Raw genomic sequence first — 23,772 nt, 5'->3', positions numbered from 1 at the left:
TTCTCCTCACTTCCAGCAGTTTCTGTAACAGGGCTTTTGGTGACTGAGTTGGCTTTGATTGCTAGCTCTTATTCAAAGTAATGGTTAATTTTACGCAAATTACAGTAATTTTCTAGTCCTTGGTTTTCTGATCTGTAAAATGAAGCTAGTAATAATACCTACCTTATAAGGTTGTTGTGATAATTAAATGAGGTAATGTATGATAACTACTTAACAGAATGCCTTATAGATAACAAGTCTTCAGTGAATGTTAGCAGCTTCTAGTACACTGGGAAACACAATTTTCGTTGAGTTAGATCTGACACTTGCTTTTGACTAACTTTTGGCATCTGAATACAAAAATGACCCCAGTTTTTCTCTATCACGTCAACTTTTTAAAGTACAAGTTACCCTCTCTTTGTCCCAAAAAATCATACAATGTACATACAAAGGAAAATAAAGAAGAAGTTACCTGAATATACTGTTTATTTAGAGTTATTTTATTCCTATAAAGGCTATATATTGTTACTGTAAGTCGAATTGTGTACAAGTAGTAAAGTTCTGCTACCAAACATACATATTAAGGTAAAATTTTACACTTACAGCTTTTCCTGGAGTGTTCAGTCTGTGGACAGTCTTGCCCGATGCTCCAACAATAGTCAGCCATCATATGTACATCCCATCTACCCTGATTCCTTGCCTCTATGACCTTCAAATCTTGGTGAAATTGTTCACCTTGCTCATCACTGACTGCACGAAGGTTTTTTGGGACGTCAGCAAGATGGCTATGCAGAAAATGCCCCTTGATGCTCATGTTGCAAGCAAGCATTTTGTAGCTCTCCAAGAGTTTCTGGACAATTTCAGTGTAATTCTGTGCCTGTGTATTTCCAAGAAAGTCCTTGACAAAGTTTTTGAATGTTAACCAAGCATTCTTTTGGAGTTCTGACATTGTCCCGATGAAATGTTCATCTTTAATGCTGTCAAATCTGTGGACCGTCAAACACACTGGCCTTTATCTTTTCAGACGACAGGCTAGGCAATGCCAAAATGAGATACTTGAAACAGTCTCCTTCAGTTGGCAAAGCTTTAACAAATTGCTTCATGAGACCCAGTTTTATGTGCAGAGGTGGGACTATAATGTTCTTTCTGTCAGCGAGTAGCTCATGTAGAGTGTTTGGATCACCAGGTTTGAGGTCAGATCTTGGAGGCCAATTCGACTCCACCCAATGCTTCTCACAAGCTCAGCTGTCCCACATACACAGAAAACAGGGATACTTGGTGTATCCGCGTTGCTGACCAAGAAGGAAGCAGACCATTTTAAGGTCAACACAGATGATCCAGTTGTGCTTGTGATATTGCAACAGATCAATGATTCTCTTTATGTCTTCGTATACGTCCCGAAAACAAACTGAATGGCCAATTGGGACTGCACCAAATAAATTGCCATTGTGGAGGAGACACACTTCAAGCTCCATTTTGAGCTATCGATGAACAGTCGCCATTCAGTTGCGTTCGAAATTGGAATTCCCAATTCCTCCATTAAACCGTGTATGCTATGGCAATACACAAAGCCACCGTCACTTCAAAAGTACTGCAGAAATGCACTTTCTTTTGATCAAAAGTAGGATGCCTTCACTCCTTTTTACAGCAAGTTTTTCTTCTGCAGTCTTGATGCTAGGAGTTCTGAAGCCTTTTTGGATAGTCCCAAATCTCGTGCCAAATCATTCAACTTGCTGATCAAATCCCTTATGAACTGAGTCATCTTCAATTTCAAAATCTTCATCGCTGCTGTCACTTAGTTCTTCACCGTACTCCTGTTTTTTGAAAGAGGGGAGTTCAATGAAAACTGGCACTGGGATTTCAGCTGAATGAGGCCCTGGGCGTATAGCTGATGGTAGGCTAGGATACTCTATTTTACATTTATTTTTCTTGTTATACCTGACATTTTCACTCTACGAAAGTAACAGTCACTTGAATGATCTCTGGGCTCTCGCCAAACCATAGGTATACCAAATGGCAATTTGTCACATGTTCCCTTCATCCATATCCGCAAACTCTCGGCACACTGCTTGCACTCCTTGTGAGGGGCCCAAGACTTATCTTGATCGCCAAGTTTTACTTTAAAATATGCAAAATAGGCTTGCCTGACAAATGCGCTGATGTTTGTACTCTGACTGGGAATAGTGAAACTGCCACAGATATGACAAAATGAATCAGGGTTGTTTAGGCACTCACGACGAGAAATAGCAGAGGCAGACATGATCTGAAGGAAAGGAAATAAGTAAGTATGTAAATAAAAAAATTAATTCTGCTAACTCCTTGTGTCTATACTTCAAAATATGATTCACTATATAGAGCGGCACACAACCTCTCACCACACTGTCTCATGTGTAACTGAACAGCCTAGACAAGTATGAACCTGCCGCTGGCCTCCAAGGTCATCCCCCACCCCTCCCCACTAGAGGGAGGTTTGCTCTCAGCCAATAGGAGAGCACTAGTGCTTCCCTCCATCCAGGCTCAATCCAGCATAGAGTGGTTGCATTAACATAAGCTGTACAGAAAAAACTTGACGTGGTAGAAGAAAACTAACTGCAGTTTTGAAATCAGCACACCTATTTAAGTCTAAAGCAGCTGAAAAATCGAACTCAACAGGAATTATGTTAAAAATTGTTCCCCAGTGTTATTGTTCCTTTTGTTGTAGTGGTTGATACCAGTTATGTGGGAAAATAGCAGATCTGTGGATAGCTCCCTCTCTAAATAAATTGGACATAAAAACTTCTGACTAAAATCAGGTACATGCTATGGTTGATCACTTTTTTCTTCATTCAGAAACAAAGCAGCTTACACAGCAGTGGCACAGGGGTAAACGGTTTGGCTGGTTTCTTGTATGGATGTGGGTGCCACAGATTCTTACCTACAAGGGTCCAGACTCTGCATCCTGCCATTTAGACCCCCCTTGTCTCTTGTTGGCTCCTTCACTCTTGTCTATGTCATAACCGACACAAATCAGTCACACAATTCTCACCCCAGAGCCTTTGCTCATTCTGTTCGTGCCAACATACCTTCTTGCTTTCTTCCTTTTGGCTCTTACCCGTTCTCCTTTTGAAATCGCACGCCCTCTGTGAGGGTGGAGCCTTGGGTCAGAGTCCATCCTTGCTCTTCGTTTGTATTTCGCATAGCTTTTTGCACGTTACAAGGCACAGTCCCTTGCGCTCACTAGGTACACTGTAAACAGCATTAAACCATTTCAAAGGCCCTGTATTTTCTTTCTTAGATGTAACTTACCAGCAGCCAAGACTTACAGCATGGTATGGCGAACTTCCTTACACTTACTCCAGAGTCACTATGGAACCAAACCCGCACGTATGTTGGAATATTGTTGTTGTATTATATGGTTTTATAGACTCTATGCTATAAATGTAGAGTTCTGTAAAATAATAGTAAGACACTGTGCAGAGCTGTGTGATGGTTCCTAGCTCAGAAAACCTTTGGGCTTCAAACATTGCGTCTTTGTGCTCACCATCACTGGAACTAAAGTAAACTGGAATCAGACTCCAGGATTTCAGGAAAATGAACCATTTCTTCTCCCAGTATCCCCTCCCCCAAGCATTTCTGGCTGCAGCCCTTCTGTGTATACCCTTGTACACGTTTACCAAAGTCCTAATGACTGGCCAGTGAAGTCAGAATGTCCCTTTTCATTTTTCAGCCTTTTTTGCCATTTGTGGGGAAAAAAATTGGTGTTTTTCTTGTTGACTTTGTGTTCTATGGGTGTACTTCTTAGACTTCCAGCTTATCGTTGCTTTGGTTTATTTCTACTGCTTTTATTTTTAAAAATTTCCATGACAGTAAACAAAGATATTCTAGTGTATAAATTAAACTTGTCCAGAGGATGGAGTTAAGATCCAAGAAATAGCTCCCTGTTTAGTCCCTGGAATGTTGCCTCTGGCAAATAATATTGTACTTTATGGAAAGAGACTTTGAAGAAAATGGAGTTTTGCTTACAGCATTGGGATAAACAGAAATGTGATATGACACATTTCAGAGCTTCTGATAATTTATAATCATAAACTACCACTTTGCTAAGATGCTCATGGATAAAATATTGACTGGGTGGTACATGGCTTTTTTATATAAGAAGATAGCTCTGTGCTTTGGTTACTAGGGCTGCATTTAGAATGTGATCCAGGGAAGTGCTGAGACCTTTATATCTGAGGCTGATTTGGGAACATGAAGAGAATTGAATTAGGTCAGTCCAACACAGACTGCTGGCCATGTCTCTGTCAGAATTAATCTACCTTTTTGTCAACAGTCATAGCAGAGAAGTTGAGGATTAAACAGGCTGTGGGGAAGAAGTTCTTTCTCATTCATTGCAGTTAATCTTTTAGAATAGGATTTCTCAACCTTAGTATTACTGATTTTTGGCTGGATGATTCTTTGTGGTTGGGGCTGTCCTGTGCATTGTCAGATATTTGGCAGTTAATCTGACTTTTAACCAGTAGATGCCCAAAATACCTCTCACCAAGTCGTGACAACCAAAATTGACCCCAGACATTGCAAAACAGCTGCTGAGGTGAGCAAAATGGCCCCTGGTTAAGATCCACTGCTTTATAATAAGCATAAGGCACATAAGGTCTACTAAGTAGAGTGGCCTTTTATGCTTGGAGAACATCTTGACAGCTCTTAAAGGGAATTTCCTTAATGACAATCTTTTTATTATAATGTAAGTAATATGTGTTTATTATTGAAAATTTAGAAACTGCAGATAAGCATGAAGAATACTAAAACGTTGAATAATTCTTCTACCTGATGTTTTGGTTCCAGTCTCTTTTTTTAGGCAAATATACATAGAAAATAAAATAAAGTATATTATGTATACAGCATTTTTTAAATTTAAATTTTATTTTTCAATTACAGTTTACATTTAACATTATTTATTTTTTATTAGTTTTAGGTATACAGCAGCATAGTCGTTAAACAGTCCTATACTTGACAAAGATATACCCCAATATTTCAAGTACCCACCTGGCACCATACATAGTTATTACAAAATTATTATGTTCCCTATATTGTTATTTATATCCCAGTGACTATTTTGTGGCTACCAATTTGGACTTCTTAATCCCTTCATCATTTTCACCCAGTCCCCAAAACCCCTCCCCTCTGGAAACCATCAGTCTGTTCTCTGAATCTGAAAGTCTGTTTCTATTTTGTTTGTTGTTTATTTTGTTCTTTAAATTCCACATATGAGTGAAATCATATGGCATTTGTCTTTCTCTGAGTGACACTTCACTGAGCATAATACCCTCTAGGTCCATCCGTGCTGTTGCAGATAGTAAGATTTCATTCTGCTTGATGGCTGAGTAATATTTCATTGTATGTTATATATCACCACTCTTTATCCATTTGTCTGCTGATGGGCACTTGGGTTGCTTCCTTAACTTGGCTGTTGTAAATAATGCTGAAATGGACATAAGGGTATATATATTCTTTCAAATTAGTGTTTTGACTTTCTTTGGATATATACCCAGAAGTGGAATCACTGGATCAAAAGGCGGTTTCATTTTTAATTTTTTGAAGAACGTCCACATCGTTTTCCTAATGGCTTCATCAATCTGCAATCCAACTAGTGGTGCACCAGAATTCCCATGTCTCCTCATCCTCGTCGGCACATTTGTTTGTTGATATACTGATGATAGCCATTCTGACAGGTGTGAAGTATCTCATTATGGTTTTAATTTGCATTTCTCTGACATTGAGCATTTTTTCTTATGTCTGTTGACCATCTGTCTGTCTTTGGAGAAGCATCTATTCAGGTCCTCTGCCCATTTTTAATTGGATTGTTTATTTTCATGGTGTTGAATTATATAAATTCTTTATAAATTTTGGATATTAACCCCTCATCAGATGTATCATTGGCTAATATCTTCATTCACTACATTATCTTTTTGTTCTGTTATGCAAAAAGATTTTTAGTTTGATGTAGTCCCATTTGTTTATTTTTTATCTTGTTTCCTTTGTCTTTCGAAGTATATCAGGAAAAATATTGCTAAGAGAAATGTCAGAGATTTTACTGCCTATGTTTTCTTCCAGGAATTTTATAGTTTCGAGTTTCACATTTAAGTCTTTATATCCACTTTGAGTTTATTCTTTCTTGTATATAGTGTAAAAAGGTGGTCTAGTTTCATTTTTTGCACATATCTGTCCAGTTTTCCGAACAACATTTGTTGAATACACTGTCTTTACTCCAATGCATACTACATTTCATTTATCTATATCGCGAACATGTTTTAGTATCATTAAATATTCCTTTACAGCATCACACTTAATAGTTACATATATTCTACAATTGATGTGTACTGTAATTTATTCAAGAAAGCCTCTTTTGTTGGATAGTAAGGTTGTCAAATTAGAATTCTTTAACTTGAATTTGGCTAGCTCCTAACTTTGTCTTTATTGCTATTAGATTTTCTTTATATACCATCTTGAACAAAATCAAAAGACATGCCCCCTTTCTCAGATTTTTTAAGAGGAATTCACTAATGTGTATATATGTATGTTGGGGATGCTTGTTTAATTTTAATATTGTTATCTCAAGTTCGTTGTCCCATAGCACAAGAACAGATTCATTAATAGGTTATTAAATTTCTTTTAGTCTTTGTTCAAACTAAATCTTACATGAACCCAATATATGAAAATTGAAGAGTGCCTTGACTGGCTGGGAGTCCCACCAGCTTGACCCCTCCTTTCTCCTGTGGTAATCCCAGAGGCACCTCTGTGGTTCCTAGGACTCTACAAAACACTGTTTGGAACCCGCTGAATGGGTCCTTTTACTTCTGTGACTCATATTTTCTCAGACTCTTTTCCTCAGATGTCTTTTAAGGATAGAATGTCTTCACTGAATAGGGAGATGATGCTGAATTTTAATTCAGACATTCCATCCTGAGGGATCTGTATATAGAGTATTGGTTGGAGAGTCTAAATTAATCCTCTAGTTCATTATCCTCTTTTTTTCCTCCTCCCTTTTCGCCTTACTTCACCACCAAAAATAACCATGAAAAAATATATAGCCACTTAGAAACATAATGCAAACTTGGTGTTATCACAGTGCTCAGTCCTTAAGCGAGTCAGGAAAGCGCTAATGAGTTCCTCAGTCACATTGTAGAAAAGCTATCTTCCTCCTTTACATTCTTGTTTTTCTTGTTGAGTATAATTCTAGCATCTGATCTTTATCTTCATGAAGTTAAGCTTAAAGCCATAAAATAAATAGGAAATACAGCTTGCTTAACATTATTATGGAATTTCATTTTGAAATTTATTCTGGCGAACATAGATTAGTTTAATAGTATTTCTGTTTTACTAACCTAACTTTTGTTCTTGTTGCTGTTATTTTTTAAAATCCTCAGGTTAGAATGTAATGTTAATACCCATAACAAGGAATCCCAGCTTTTCTCTGGCAGTTTTACCTGACAATAGCCATGGGATACACTCAGTACTAACATTGTGCTTTCCTCTGCTGTTTAGTCACTCCTTTACGACCAGACCTAGAACATGGACTTTGAAGGGGTTCTCTAATGTATCAGCTCGTAAAGTACAATCTGTGGACCCCTGGAGTGGGCCACAAAGTTTTTTTTTGGAAGGCCACAAGATCAAACTTTTTATAGCAGTGTTAAGACTGGATGACATTTTTACTGTGTTGAATTTGCACTGATGGTGGATAAAAACGTAATCGTGGATAAAACTTAGTTTGAATCAGGCATTGTCACCAAACTTACTAGAAACCATTGTATTCTTCACATTTGTGCACTTCCAGTTTACAAAAATGCTGGTTTCCTGTAAGAACGTCCCTCGGTGAAGCAGTCAGTAAACATTAGTTTTATGAAATCTCAGCCTTTTAGTATGTGTCTTTTTAACGGTTTGAAGAAATGGGAAGAACGTGTGAAACATTCCTGCTACAAGGCAGGTATGATGGTTATCAAGAGAAAACACTTGCGTGATTGTATAAGCTATAGGCTGAACGGCCTACTTTTTCATGGCCCGTGTTGGTTTTTTGGAAGAACAACTGGCAGACATATTCAGACTTAAGCATTTGGCAGACATATTCTCATAAGTGAATGAAGTGTCACTTCAAGGAAAACAAAAACAGGATTTATTACTAATGATAAAGATTGAATTTTTGTGCAAAAATTAAGATTTTGGAAAAATTCATCACCGCTACCTTGAGCCTGACCTCTACCCATTACGTTGCCTTCTTTGGTGAGATCCATGGTAATGTTAATGGATAGGATTTTTTGGTATTGTATAATGAAGTGTGTCAACAATTAGAAGATCTGCATAATTCAACGAACCAACATTTTCCAGATGACCAGTGCTTAATACTACAGAATCATACAGGATTAAAAAAGCCATTCAAAATGCAAGATGGACCAGTGGATTTAAATACAACAGAATATGAAAAGTTTGTTCATATTCAGAGGTCAGATTTCACACCGCAACTGCCCTTTAAGAAATCAGTATTTGTTGAGTTTTGGTGTGATATCAAAGAGTATCTGTAATTATTTGAAAAGGCTGTAAAAGACTCCTCTTTTCTCTAACAGCGTATCTGTGGGAAGGCAGTTCTCTTCATATACTTCCACAAAACAACATACTGCAACGGTCTGAGTGCAAAGGTGGATCTGACAGTCAACTCTCTTCAATTAAGCCAGACATTAAAGAGATTTGCAAAGCAGTGCTATTCTTCTCGCCAATTTTTTGTGTTAGGAAATAGTTACTTTTCATAAAATAGTACTTTGTTAACGTGTAATAGGCTTGTTATTTTTAAAATGAATTAACCAATAGCTTACATTTTTTTCAGCTTTAATTTTTAATATGGTAAATATCGTAGCTGTAACCCATAAAAACAGAAGTTCTGTGGGGTCCTCATAGGTGCTGAGAGTGTAAACTTTGAGAATCACTGTCCTAAAGGAAGCTCTGTAAAGTACTTGAGATTTCTTGGAGGAAAAACAGAATTCTAACAAGAATCAGTACAAACTATGCTGCTTGTAGCTCTGAAGTACAACCTAAGGTCAGGGGTCATAGTATAGACAGGGGTTTCTAAAGTATGAACGACTTAAATGAACTTGGTGCTCAGGAGGCAAGGCCTTGGATCTGTTCAAATCTTCTGTAGCTCACAGACCACGCACTTATCAAGGCCTCGTCATGATTCCGCTGTGTAGAAAGGAATATTTTTCCCCCATCAGGTTATGTTTTTAGGAAGCTGGCCACTCTGACAATATTAAATATCTCTTTAAAAAGCAATTCTGCCATTCACAATAAAATAGGAATCGAAAGACCAGAGGGCCGCCTAGCAAGAAAGTTGTTTCACTCCCCAGACTTTAGTCTGTATCTGCCAACTGCCTGGCAGCCCGGCAGCCGTGGTGGCAGATCAGACTCACTGCTCCCCTTACCACCTTACTGACTTACCAAGGTGGCTGCCCGAATACACTGACAGTTGCTTCTTTTGGGGGCTCATGTATTTAATGCGGAAAGGATGAGATGGGTAGGTAGGCCTGATCCTCGTGGCGTTGTTATACAAAATTTAGTACTTAAATAAAATTGCAGAGGTCAGCTTGCTTCAAAATAGAAATAATGGGTGGGAATTAAACTACTCCTCTTGCCTGCTGTTTCTTGCATTCCAGGTGGTTTGCTTACTCCTTGCTCCTGTTCATGGTGGGACTGATTTTGCACTTTCTGTTTTTCCGCGTGGCTGCCGCCTGTGTCTCTGCTCCGTGTCCTGGCCTGTTGGTTGCAGTGGCACCCTGTGCTGTGCACACTGAAGCACCGAATTGAAGAGAACACCGGCCACGCCTTCAACTCCTTGCTCTGCAATCTTTACCGCAATGAGAAGGACAGTGTGGACTGGCATAGTGACGACGAGCCCTCGCTGGGGAGGTGCCCCGTCATTGCTTCGCTCAGTTTCGGTGCCACACGCACGTTTGAGATGAGAAAGAAGCCCCCACCAGTGAGTATTCTTTTTCTTTTTCCTTTAATTTTTATGTTCTTTCTCCCTCCTGTTATTCTGTGAAAAAAGTAGGATGCCTGTTTTCAGATTTAGTGGGTAGAACGTGACTTGAACTGATTGCTTACCCCCCTAGTGACCGTTCATTCATTACTTACCTCACAGACATTGCCTTCCATGTGCCGGGTGCTGGGGGCTCGCTGTCATTGGTGGAAAGGACAGACACCGTCCTCGTCCTCATGGAGACGGGGGTAGACAGATATTACTGATTACTTAAATAATTATCATTATGACACATGCTCTGAAGGAGGGCTTGTATAGGGATGGCCCATGCTAGCAGAGGCAAGAAGGGAAAGGAAGGAGGCGCAAGGGAAATGCTCCAGAAGAACCTGTAAATAAGTGTTCTTTCTGTTGGCACTTTCCTATGAGGAGCATCACATGCATCCTCACTGCCCTCTTAGCCTTCTCCTGACACACTGCTGAATCTGTACTTCTGTCAGAGAGGACATTCAAGCCAGATTCCCGGAGGTGGTGGTCTGTCCAAGTTCAGGTAGAGAGGCAGTGACTAAACGACTGCATAATGACTTCACTTTTCCATCCCGGCTCTCATATTGCATGACATTGGAGTGATCCAAGGCTGTTAATTTTTTAAATCAAAAAGTATAGAACCTTCGGACTAAGATGGTTAGAAAGACAGTAGGAACTCTAAGAAAAGAGAAAATCTCTACCAAATTATCTCACTTCCAGAGTTTGTGTCTTTTTCTAACCAAGGTTTCCAGTCATCCATTTTATAACATTAAACCAGACCCAGTGAGTGTGGAAGGCCTGCAAGGCTGTGTCTTGAATATGACTTAATCCAGACCTCATAATTATTATTAGGCAGTGCTCATGTCTGTCCTTCATCAAATATACTTCTCTGAGACTACAGTTAATGGACGGAACTGTTTTTCTGACATGTATTTGGGTTTCTACGCATAGTATCTTGAAGCCTAATGTGTTATTTCGCGTTTATGCCATTAAATACCTTTTGTTGGCACAGTTTCCACTGATTTAGGTTTTCTTTGCTTTGCACTGGAACTTTGATCTCTGTTGGCAGGGGGATTGTTGGTTGCCAGTGAGTTACTGAGTGGACCTGCTCCCTGAGCACTCTGAGTAGCCTGCGGGGGTCATTGGCAGCGAGCCTTCTCCTGCCTCAGGGAGCACCACTCGACAGGCAGACTGCTCGGCCTTCGCCGCAGTCCTTGTAGGTCTGGCTATGCTCTTACACATAGGCTTCCGCTCAGCTAAATCCCAAGTTTGCACATGTGAAGAACTCATCCTGCCCTTAGTAAGACCCCTGTTACATGAACAATAGAGAAACAGCACGTCTCATTTTAAAATTCAGACCCTCTTCTCAAGCCAGTCATGTCGAACACCAGCTGTTTTCTAGGTGTGGTGCTGGGAGCTGGGGCTGTAGCAATAGATCAGATGAAGTCATCTCTCCCCTCCGGGAGCACACAATCCAGCACATGCTAGTGCTCTGCCCTCCTCCTGGAGTCACCCTTCCATCCTTCTGATGGGCAGAAGAGCTCTAGTGTGTCCAGTGTAATCTTGACTGTCATCGTAATCTCTAGTTCCTGGCAGTTATTTTCTTTGTTGCCAAGTATTTAAGTATTCATTTACTGTTTCTTTACACATGTACATTTACCACCATACCCTTTTTAAAAACGTTTTTTGGCTTATTTATAGATTGAAATTGAAGAATTTCCAAAGTATACTTTCTGGATAAATAGTTTTACTGTATAAGCCATTTCTGACTACTACTAAGCATGAATAATGTTCTGGTGCCCAGAATACCTCCATTTTCACCTCCAGGAAGCCGAAGGTCTTCATTTACTGATAGGAAACATTCATGGCGATGAAGAGCTGCTTCTTGGTAACATGCGTCAGTTATGTTGTCAGCTAATGCGCGGTCGGAGACTGTCACTATCACATGGCGTTGTTTCTCAGGGCAGCCCCTTGGAACAGACTCTGTTTAAGAGGGTGACTGCTCATGCTGAAGCTTTATCTTTTCAAGGCTTCTTGGGGTCTGTGTCAACGAACTTAAGTGCAAGCAGGGCCATGAAACACAAAATGTGGTGAAGGCCCCTTACCTGTCTGCCAGCAGCCAGGGAATCCGCAGTGTAACTACAGTAGCCGATGTGATAAATACAGATCTGATAAGGGAGAAAATCTGTCTGAGATCTTGAAACAGTGTTGGCTGGGGAGACGCATTGGGGAAGAAGTATAAATGTGTCAGTGCCTCAGGTTATTGGCCCCAGTAAGTGTTGGCTTCCTCCATATCCTTAACTGTGATGGAATTGGGTGCAATTGTATATCCCTTCAATTCTGGTTTTTGTTTAAGATGGGGAAATTGAATGTTAATATATTTGAATTATAATCATGCATAAGTGAATACAGCTTAAAAATTAATTGTTTCCCCCGGAACCTGTAAGTCCCATTCTTGGGTAAAGAGGACCCAAGTTTAAGCTTTTGGAAAGACTCCTTTAAGTGTCTTTAACAGGTAAAAATCTGGGCCTCTGAAAATCGAGCTAACCTAGAAGTGCAGAAGCCTTTCTTTGAGTTGACAGGCTTGGAAATGTATCTGGACTACATCATGTTCATCTCATTGTAATGATCCCTTTGTCAAGGATAGAAAGGAAATGGTTATTGCTACAAAAGTCATTGTCAACTTTTATTTCTGAGCTCCGGTGATAGCTCTGAGAACATGACTCATGATTCATACAACCCAGGGTAAAACATAAATTAAAAAGCGTAAATTTGGCTAGTGTGCTGGGTGGAATTGGTAGGAGTCTGACTTTCTGTAACTCCTAGGCACCTACCTCAGTACGCCACTATGGACTGTAATTTTTCTGTCTGTCGTCAAGGCATTTAGAGTGTGCCAGAGATTGTCAGAGGGAGTCTCTTTCAAAATCCAGTTAGTGTTCACCTGCCACAAGAGAAGCTGATCCCAGCGTGCCTCGAGTCAGTTTCTCATCTGAAACTGACATAGAAGAATCATGAGATTTCTTACCCTTCTTTCAAATGTGCAGTTTTGAGACAGAAAAGCACCTGTTTGGGGGGCACTTTCAAAGAGAAATCGTCTTTCTTTTTTTTTTTTTTACATTCAGACTGCTCCACCCCTGCAGCAGCTGTTTGTTTGGGTCTGGCACCTTAAGCAGATCTCTGTGGCTGCTGAGCTGAAAGCTGCCCCAGTTCCACGCATTGCATTCCTAACAATTTCTCCCTGTGCTGAGATGGTAAGGAGACCTTTGTTTCCCAAGCATCAGTGCCCCTCTGATTCATGCAGCTGGCTCAGGCGGCTCCGCACATGCATCATCCCTAGGATTAAACACCCCCCCCCCCAGATGCCAGTCCTCCTTCATTGTCCTGCAGTCCAAGTCTGTCAACACCTGCTCATTCATTTTGACTTTAGAGTAAGTTACTGTTTCCCTTAATGATAATAAGGTTCTGGGGGGGGCACAGTAAACTTGCCTGATCCTGCTCTTCCATTCACGCCATCCCTGCTTTTGTTAATTCAGTTAGAGACTGAGTGAATAGCACCATGTCTGTCTTCTGGCCAATGTCAGGATGTTCTGTCTGAAGACAGAAGTAAAGCTTACCAAATATACCTACGTCAGTAGACATTTTTTAGAAATCAAGAATCTTTTTTTATTCTACCAAACTGAGTTTGTTCAAGCTTTTCTATACTCCTTGTCCCAAACGCAGTTGTACTTTTCAAACAGTATTGTGTCCCTGTTATAAAGATTAGTCTGGTTCTCTTCCCAGCTAGCTTTAATTCTATTCTGAAAAACAAGCTGGAAGGGGAACTACAAAAGCCATTTGGCAGGCTGCTATTTCTCTGTCGGTTACCATGGAAACACTGATGGCTGAGTTGTGGGGGGCGCTTATTAGTTAATAGCAGGAAGTTTGTGATGCACTGGAGATTTAGATGCCAAGGGCCTTTTTATTTTTAGCAAATTGCTTATGGATAAGTTCTGTCCTGATCAGCTGGATTCTGAAAAGGTGAGGGGCTTCGATCGCCCTCAGGGTGACTTGAGTTGAGGTAAGTTAGGCATGTCTCTAACCAGTGCTCTCCCTGGCACCTTCTGAAGGATGGGAACCCCGTTCCTGTCTCCAGGAGAGATGGTTGTAAAACTACGTGTGATGGTAGAGGCTCTAGAGCGGCCAGAGAACTGGAGTTCCTAGTGCCTGCCTCGCTTACTGCTTTTATACATACTGCTGGGAAGAGTGGAGTACAAAAAGGTCAGTTTGATCGTAAATACTGACGTTTTTCCAGGACTTTAGACGAAATGAGGGTATTGGAATCCAAAATAATGTAATACTGGCTAGCCTAAGTTTGAGAACCGGATGAACACAGTGACAGCCTCCCTGGCAGCCAGCACCCACCCCCCCCCGCCACCCCCAGCTGCAGCTGGTCCTGTCACCCATACTTGCTGGTCCATCCTGATTACAGTATCTGGCCTGAGAAATTACAAGAAATACTTGAAAGAAAGCATTGATAACCATCATCTTTTTAATACATACCCTAATGAAATTTAGAAAATCAAGTTTTGTTTCCTGTTTCTGTCATTAATGTTGCTAAAAAGCACTTATCTGCCTCATTTATACTTATTTTCCTTTCGTAAATGGGGATGCTAATTGGTAGCTCCTCGATGAGAGCAATAGAAAGGTTTTCCCAGGAAAGGCACTACGAAAGTTGTTGCAGTGATCAGTGAATTTTAAAGCTGTTATAGATGGTGGATGCCATAGTGACTTTTTAGGCGTGGAGGCTGCAGAAGGAAATGAACGGCAATGAAGCTAAGCTCCAGGATTCCCTTGGCCTATAAAATGGCGTCACTGGGGGAGGAGAGGGAGGCTTGGGGAGAGTGAAGTGGCCGATGGATCGGGAATGGTGATTGAGTTTTTGAGCTGCTATCTCTAGAGTCATCTGTAAATAGTTTGGAGAGTGTGAGGGAGCGAGCCGGTAAATGGATGTGTGCGTGTTTAAGCGCATAGTCCTGGTAGGACTGGACTCATCTTCAGACTTGAGGTCCTTTGGGCGTTGGAATCATCCTTTGCTTCCTTGGGGCCGTACTCAGGCTAGAATCCATGCTCTGACTGCCACTGGGTATAGTCAGTTTTTGCAAAGAGCCCTCCAGTTTTGTACTGTCAGTAACAGTACTTTCACTCTTAGAACAGCCTTTTCCAAAGTGATTTGTCGTGTCTGTGGGGATCGGGTATGGGCTCTGCTTACAAGCTTGAATTTTTTAGACCTTGTCCCAATGGTAGGCTTTTTTCTTTCCCCTTTGCTGTGCTCATAAGAACTAATCCTAAGCCTTCTGGTGATCTTCTTACCTTTCACAAGTCCCATTTTCATGGTGGGTGACTGCTTAGCTGCTACAGGAAAGAGCTTAGTGAGTTTGAAGAAGGAGAAGAAGGATGCCCTGTGCTAGGGGAAAGCAGGCAAGTGAGGGGAGTGCCGGGGGATGGGACGGGGAGTGTGGGTCAGGGCCAGGTCCTGCAGACACTCGCGAACCTCAGGAAGGAGTGGATTTTACTTGAAGCACATCAAAAAGCCATCGAAATGTGTTAAGCAGAAGAGCGACATGCTCTGATTGATCATTTTATGAGGTCTGTTGCTACTCTGTGGAGCCTGGGCTAGAAAGGAGCAAGGGTAGAAGCCAGTAGGCCGATCAGGAGATTGTTATACCTTCTATCTCCCTGGGATCAAGGCAGGGAGGGAGAGAAATGGATGGAGCTCAAAGGAGCAGGGTTTTTAAGAGAGGCGTGGGAATAATGGTCTGAAAGAGTTACGGACGTGTATCGCTTGAGAAAGTCTCAGAATTTGCAGTCTTCTGGGGACAGCTAGGTTTCAATTAGGACAAGGAAGTGTAGAGGGAACCTTCAGAGCATGTGAGGTTGAGAGGATTTAGGTGTATTTGCTTGTCACTGCATAAGAATTTGAAAAGACACAGTGGAAGTACAGGAAGGAGAGAGTGGGGAGGGGCTATGTTTGGTCAGGCTGTGTCCAGGAACGGTTTGGAGTGGGTACTCTGCTATTCACAGATAACTGGAGAAGCTTGCCCTTGCCGGTGACTGGGATCGGCCAGATGTCAGGAATGGTAGGAAATGTTCTCATAAACTCTTAGAAGAAGCAGCACATTTGTTTTCAGTGCTGCAGTCCTAGAGGAGAACTCTTTTGCGATAACAGGTCCTCTAAGCTGTATTCCCTGGAAATACTGGATGGCTGGAATCCTTATCACACACATTCTCCTGATCTCAAATGCACATTCAGTGCAGCTGAAATGACTGGGACGGTGAGTGTAAAGCCAAGTTTGTTTTTGCTTAAATTTGGTGATTTCTCCTTCCGGTCCTACCGCAAGCATACACCATCAGCGGGAGTGTCACCCTGAACCGCCTGTGCCTTTAACGTGCCCAGTGCAGAAGGAAAGGGGAGTCCCCATCTTCATCTGCAGTGCTGAGTTTAGATGCCTGCGGAGAGAGCCTCTGCTGCAGGGCCCGGTGCCACTGCTGGGCCTCTTCCCCCGTGAGGGGCGCTGGGCGTGCCCATGGGGGTGACAGGGCTCGTGCCCGTCCCTGCGCTACATGTTCTCACTCACCTCCCAGAACCTTCCATGCCAAATCAGTTCCAGAAATCAGCAACGAGTTGAATAAAGACCCAAACATTTATTTTGGCCACTGAGTTTAAAACCATTTTGAGCACATAACCTCAGCGATTTAAAATCTGTGCTTTTTCAGCCAGCCTTGTACTGCAGCAGATCTTATTTCAGAAACAGCGGCTTCTGTTTTTAAAGTAATGTATTTCAGATCGATGCTGATGATATTATTTCAAGTGCGGTTGACTCAGCAGAACAAGTGCGGAGATGACTTTGTAGGGCCCTGGTTCTGTTGTCTTTCTGTAATTTCCGTAACTAATATGTTTGTTTATGTCTTATTTTAAAAAGTTGTTATTACCGTGGACAAGAAGTCCAGCTGTGTTCTTGTATTGGAGCTAGAGAAAGCACCTTGCAGTCCAAATATAGCTGCAACGTAGATGAACCATGAAGCAGTCTAGAAGCCAGCCAGGTTCTCAAGGGCAAGGCAACACCACAATTTGGGAGCAAAATAACTGAAAAATGACTTCAAAAGCAGGGGGACATTGTTGGCATAGTCGTAAGTTGGCAGCTAGGGCAGATAAAGGGACAGTTTGGCCCTCAGCAGGGTAAGTAGATGTAGCTCAGGCTAACAATTAGATCTGGAAGTATTTCCATCTGCAAAAAAGGCCTTGACCATACTTCTCAAGCAGCTCCACGTATACCTGATTCTTGAACCACAGCGCCAGGGAAATCCCTATTATATCTGTTACCATCTTGAGGAAACCCATCGCTTGACCCTGCAGACCTTCTAAGTAGCAACTTGCTTTAGCTCTTGCTTCTGAAGCACAGATTCTGGAATAAGTTGTCCACATCTGCTGTTTCCCTTCTCTCGCAACTTAACTCACTCTTGAAACACCTGCTCTCTAGATACATTGCGCCACTCTGCTAATATACCGATGGCATGGACATGAAGAGCAATACACTGCCTTTCCTCAGTCTTTATTCTCTTCTTCTTTCTGATATTAGTCAGCAGATCCATCACCTCTCTGCTGGATACTCAACCTTCTATTAGCTGCTTTTTCTTTCTCCTCTTGGCTTCTGAAAAGCTATATTATCTAATTTGTGATTCTCATATTTTGCCCATTGCCACTTCTCTTGCCTTCTTTGAGGTTTTTTTTTTTTTTTTTCTTTTTGTCTTCAAACCCCTTAAATATGGATGTTCAAGATTATCTTTGATTCTGTTACCTTTGACTACGTTGTTTTTTAGGAGATTATAAACTGGCAATAAAATTGTATGGCAATTGGCCAAGGTCCATTTCTGTCTTGTTATTACATCCCCAGCATTTAGCAACACGTGTGTATGTGAGTGAGTGTTGTAAGTGTATTTGGAATGAGGAAGTAAGTAGGTAACATCTCATTTGTTCTTATGGGTACACCCATTTACTCTTTGATGGAATGAGTTCTGAATCTCTGATCTCCATCTTTAACTTTTATCAAGAGTTCCTTCTTCTCAGTGCTAGGTTTGAGATGCTTGAGACTTTCAGCTGTAAAGTAGGCCACTGGCTAAGCCTGGAGGTCAGATGGCAGGCCTGCTAGAGATGTCTTTTGGGAATTGTCAGAGTGACAACAACAATAATAGTAACGTGATAATGTATTGTGCTGACTTTGAGCCTGGCTCTAAGTTCTTTACATATAATCCTCCACTAAACTTATGAATGTTGATACTGCTATTCTTTATTCCCGTTGTACAGATGAGGAGGCTGAGGCAGTGCTCAGTCGCTTGCCTGTCCAACATGGCTCAGAAACTATTTGTTGGAATGAACTGAAACTAATATAGATAATATGTAAAGCAAGCAGAGAGGCAAGATCGAGCTCCCTGCTTTCATCACCTTGTTTTCCAACTCAGACAACTTTATTTGTTCCTCCAGGGCCAAAGGGTAAAATGTAAACTCCTTAGCCAAACTGTCAAATCGCCACAATCTTTGCTCCACCTGCTTTGCTCTCTCATTGTGCCCTGTATGATTGCACCGTTCTGCTACATTAGCTCTTTGCTCCTTAGGCATGGTCTCCACCTTCTCATTAACTTAAGTCCTCCCAGGCTTCAGGGGCCCAGGGTAGCCCTGAAGCCTTCCTTAATGCCTCCAGTGCAGAAACTAATAATAGCAACCACGTGTTAAGAGCTTCCTGTGAGCTTGGGGAATGAGCAGCAGGCTTCTGCTTTGCTCATTTGTGTTTTGTTTTTATAAGCATCTTTGTAATAAAAAGATGGAAAATTTTTTAGATAAGTAGCTTATCTGTGGGATCAGAGATGACGTGGAAAACCAGATGTCTCCTTGGTGAGTGAGATCACTCATTTAGAAGCATGTTTTGCTTTCAGTGGCCTTTTCTGGTTGAGTTGGGGTCACTGAGATAAGAATGCGATTATTGGAGCTGAAGGAGCATGTGTATCCTGAGTTTCCTATCAGGCCCTGCCATGTGCAATGGCCAAGGGAGCATCAAAGAAGCCCAGCAGATGACTGGCCTTGCTGAGGAGCTTAGAGGCCAGACAGGATGACAAGACAAAGGATGACAAGACATGGGCATAAAGGAGGGTTATGTCATGGGTCCATTAGCAGCACAGCTGGGCGGCTCTGGAGCTGAATCTGGTCTTCAGACTTTCATTTATACTACCCAGTATTTTTAAAGAAACTGGATTAGTTGCCAAAATGTGTAACTCAGGAGATTTAACCTAAAAATTCCACTTATCAGCTTCCCTGTAAAACCCAGATCGAGTAACACTGGAGGCCCTGGGAGCTGCAGCCGAGGAGCAGCCCCCCTGTGTGCAGGCCCCGTGCTCCCTGCTCCTCCGTGGTCCCCACTCCCTGCTGCGCTGCCCTCGCCCACACCCTTGTTTATGCTCCTTGCTGGTGTTTATGACCCTTACAGTACAGTCAGGCTGCTATATAATTAGGACAGGAAACATTACAGGGTTTCAGGGGGAACACATTGCTCCTGTCAAAAACATCCAGCAAGTTCCTGGGTTTAAGTACCTGGATATTCTTATGCAAAAAAAGGCTGGGGAAAAAAAAAAAGAAACAACTTAACTCCAGGTGGATTAAAGAATTAAATATAAAAAATGTAAACTTTTTTTTTTAACTAAAAGGAAATGCTGTTGTATATTTAACGTTCCTTGGGGTGGGAAAAGACTTTGTAAACATAAAAACTGTGGAAGAGAGCCCTGGCTGGGTGCCTCAGTTGGTTGGAGACATTATTCCATACACCAAAATGTTGCAGGTCTGATCCCCAGTAAGGGCACGTACAGGAGGCAGCCAGTCAAAGTTTCTCTCTCTCTCCCCCCCTCCCTCCCTCTCCCTCTCCCTTCTTTCTAAAATCAAGAAGTATGTCCTCAGGTGAGGATTTAAAAAAAAAAAAACTGTGGAGGAAAGCCAAAGAAAGGTCAGTCAAGTTGACTAAAAAATTGGGGGCTACTCTATGTTAAATATCAAAAACACAGAAGGAAAACAGCAAATGAGGAAATATTTGCCATCGTAAACACAGAAGGCAAATAGAAAATGAGAAAGTGCGGCAGACAAAGGCAAACCATCTTGCTCTCTGTGGTTCCAGATCAATAAGAAAAATGTTAACATTTCATAGGACAACAGACAAAAACATGAATAGGGAGCTCACAATAGAAGAAGTACAAACAGACGACAGATAGACATGTGAAAGATTGTTGGACTGGGTTGTTCATTAAAGAACTGTTTGAAAAGTAAGTTGCCGTTTCTACTGAAGTTTTTTTCTTCATTGTCAGTTGAGTGTGTTCGGCATGGGTGATGTGGCCAGAAGATAGGCACTATCGTTTTTCATGATGGAATCATTAATTGCCCCGACCTTCTTAAGAAGGCAGTCTGGCAGTATAACTCAAAGTGCCTTCAAGTTCATGCCCTTGGATCCTATAATTTCATTTTTAAGAATATATTCTAGAAATAGACTCAGAAATGTTTTATCTAAGATCTACATGCAATAGCATTTTCTTTTTCGCTCTCTCTTTTTCTTACTTTTATAGTACTTGCATGTGAATATTTCAGTCTCAAAACGTGTACCTCACCGCTGAATCCTTACTACTAGCACAGTGCCTAACAAACAGGGGGTCAGAAAATGTTTGTGAGATTAAAGAGGGAAGGGTGTGTTCAGACAATGGAATATCATATAGCCATATTTTTGAAATACTGGATATTTAGGACATAGAAAAATGCTCACAATATAGTATTAAAATGAAGAGTACAGAGTTATACATATAGACTATTCCTGTATGTGTGTTGTATGAATTCTGAAGGATAGGATTAAAAGCGTTTTTGTATTTGCGTGGTGCTTTCCCTCCGCCATTCTGCACTTGACATGTGTGCTGACTGGCACTGAGTGCATTGTGAAAGGGCACGGCAGCAGTCCTCCCCTCGTGTACTTCATCAGTAAGCAGGAAGGCCGACATTGAGCGAGTAATTACAAATGTGGTACATGTTTTAATAAAATTATGTTAACGTTATAGTAGAAAGTAAAACTATGCCAGTAATGATTTTCAAGTATTGACGCTTATTTTTAATTTCTAAGACACGTTTTTAGGACAAGGAAGGAGTAATTACATGAAAAATCTACACAGATATCATGAAGTGTGGAGTTATCTTTCCAATGAGAAAAAGAATTTTAGATTTCCTGTCTTTTGGGTGGTTAGTGATGACATAATAAATACACCCAGAGGCCCTGGCCAGGTACCTCAGTTGCTTAGAGCATTATGTTGCTACGCCAAGGTTGTGGGTTCGATCACCTGCCAGGGCACGTGCAAGAACCAACCAGTGAATCTGCATAACTAAGTGGAACAACAAATCAGTGTCGTTGTTTTCTCTCTCTCTCTCTCTCTCTCTCTCTCTCTTTCTCTCTAAACTCAATTTAAAAAAAAAAAATTTTTTTAAATAAAATAAATTTACCCAGGCATCTTTTTTCCTAAATAAGACTTTTCTAAAGGAAACCGAAAGGGCCCCTATCTTGGTGGGGGGGATGTGAGAGCTGTGGGACTTTGAAAACCTCTGCCGTTTCTGGGAAATTGTGATTAAGCCCGCAAGTGAACTGGCTGCGGCTGGGACGGAGCACGAATAATGAACAGCGCTAATATAAAAATACATTTTTTTCCACTTGTGAGGTTTCAAATGTGTGGAAAACCAAGTACAGCAACAATAAAGCCTATCCTGTAGACTGATTGCGATCCTAAAAGCTTTTTTTAACTGGAATCAGTGATGGAAAATTTTATCCTAAGCCATGGGTTTTATAGGGACATGTGTTGTTTTGTTTTGAAGAAAGACCTGAGTGAATCCAAAGGGTTACGAGACGTGTTTTGGTAACTTAACTATGCTAATGACTGTGAACATGCTCCTCTAAACAGTCTGGCTCGTGCTTCCACTGCTGCTTATCGTGTAATTTATCAGCTCGGGCCTTGATGCAAAGCCACGTGAGCTGCTCTGGCATCTTATCTGCTTCCTCCGTGGCAAAAGCCTCTGTGTGCCCTGGTTAAGTTCAGCGGAGGCTCTGCAGTTGGTTGCCTGTATGGCCCCAGGAGGAGAAAGCGATTGTGAGCCCTGTGTTTCCTTGGCAGAGTCCCTTGCCCTCTTTTCCGTCTTCTGCAAACTCGGAATGCGATTCCGAAGCCCAGGGTGTCGGGAGGAACAAGTAACGAGCCTCAAAGCAATGGAACCACCTTTCACCGTGTGTCCACCTCGTGCTGCTGTTTCCTTTGGGGACTGGATTAGAGTAGCTCCTTCCCGGGGGAAGGCTCACACTCTCCTACCTTTTGGTCCAGCTAATGGTTATTATACTGGATGTAATTTATTTCACCCAACCTGAGGCTTTCTCTCATTTGAAGAACTCAGATCTTCGGAGTGTGAAGGGAAATGTAGATCTACTGAGCGTCACTTTCCATCAGTGCCGACACTTCCCTCTTGTATTTGGAATTCCTTTTCGCTTGCTAGGTCTACTGCCGCTTCGTGTTTCCAGGTAGAACTACAGTGCTCACCTTTTCCATCAGCCTTAGCACCCACTCCTCCCCAATACTGTTTTTAATGTTCTACAACATGTTCATCTCAGGATTGTCATCTTGCTGTGGTTAAGTGTCTTTCCTCTCCATTTCATTTCCCTTGCCTGTCCCGGTGTCCATGCTTGATTGAGAGAGACCCCGCTGCACTCCCTGATCCTGCAGAGGCAGCAGTTCTGCCGTGGGCTGTGCGAACCCTGATCTAGTAACTGAGTTCACAGCCTACATCATGGAGCCTTGGGCCCTCTAATCAATGGACAGCGCCCTCCCTTTGATGTCTTCTCTCCAGTAGAACCTCCGTCTCCTCCGTCTGGAGTACTTATTTCAGAGAGCAGTCATTTGCTTTTCTTAGATGGAACTTTTCTGCGAAGGACAGGGTCACCTTCCCACTGCTCTCTGGTTGGCGGAAGGGTCAGAGGTCAATGCTTGGCTGCCTTCATACTATTGGAAGAGAAAGGTGGCAGACAGGAAACTCAATCACTGAAACAAAGGTATTTCAAACGTTGTTTCTTATCGTCCGCCTGTAAAAATTACGAGTTTGCTTACAAAGTCACTGCCAAGGGTTGGGGCCTGGAGCTTAGACTGTTTATGTAAGTTCAGTATTGTTTTGATTTTCATTTTCCTGGGGGAAGTCATTGTAAACAGTTATGTTCTCAGAAGCACCCCTCCAATAATAAACATAAACACAGTATTGCAGTGAAATCAATTCTGCACTAACCCAAATGTAGTCCCGTGAGTCGGAAGTCAGGCAGATGAATGGATAGATCTGCCCAGAATGGAGGTGAAGAAAACAGGAAGCTCGACTCTATCCCAGGTTCAGCTCTTGACATGCTCTTTGTTGCTGTGAGCAAGGCCGTTGTCTGATGCGCCCGTCAGCCGTAGGGGAGGAGTCACACCACCTGTTGGCTGCTTTGCAGGCTGTGCTGTGGAGCTTCCTTACCGTGCTGGACGGGACTTTGAGCTCTCTCGAAGGAAAGGGCAATGTGAAACGCCAGGCCTTTGTATCCTGAGGGGTCAGGAATTGTGATCCACTTTCCAAGGCTTAAGCAGCGAGTCTCAGTTTGCAACACTGTTCAGTGGAGCCAGAGCTCACTTCTCTGAGAAAGTCTACTGTTGACTATTCT

General features: G+C 41.9%; 1 protein-coding gene across 1 annotated transcript in view; it reads left to right on the top strand.

The window, feature by feature from the left end:
• ALKBH3 (alkB homolog 3, alpha-ketoglutarate dependent dioxygenase) overlaps positions 1 to 23,772 on the top strand; it is a 33,574-nt gene that overhangs the window by 7,861 nt on the left and 1,941 nt on the right. The window contains exons 7-8 of the mRNA XM_090262440.1: positions 3,254 to 3,342; positions 9,767 to 9,976. Of these exons, the coding sequence (XP_090118566.1) occupies positions 3,254 to 3,342; positions 9,767 to 9,976 (299 nt within the window). The remainder of the gene's footprint in view (positions 1 to 3,253; positions 3,343 to 9,766; positions 9,977 to 23,772) is intronic.

This window comes from Furipterus horrens, unplaced genomic scaffold (assembly GCF_987537825.1).
Source record: "Furipterus horrens unplaced genomic scaffold, mFurHor1.1.pri manual_scaffold_2, whole genome shotgun sequence".
Classification (NCBI taxonomy): Eukaryota; Metazoa; Chordata; class Mammalia; order Chiroptera; family Furipteridae; genus Furipterus; species Furipterus horrens.
The sequence above is the reverse complement of the archived record's forward strand: the minus strand, read 5'-3'. Positions and strand labels throughout refer to the sequence as shown.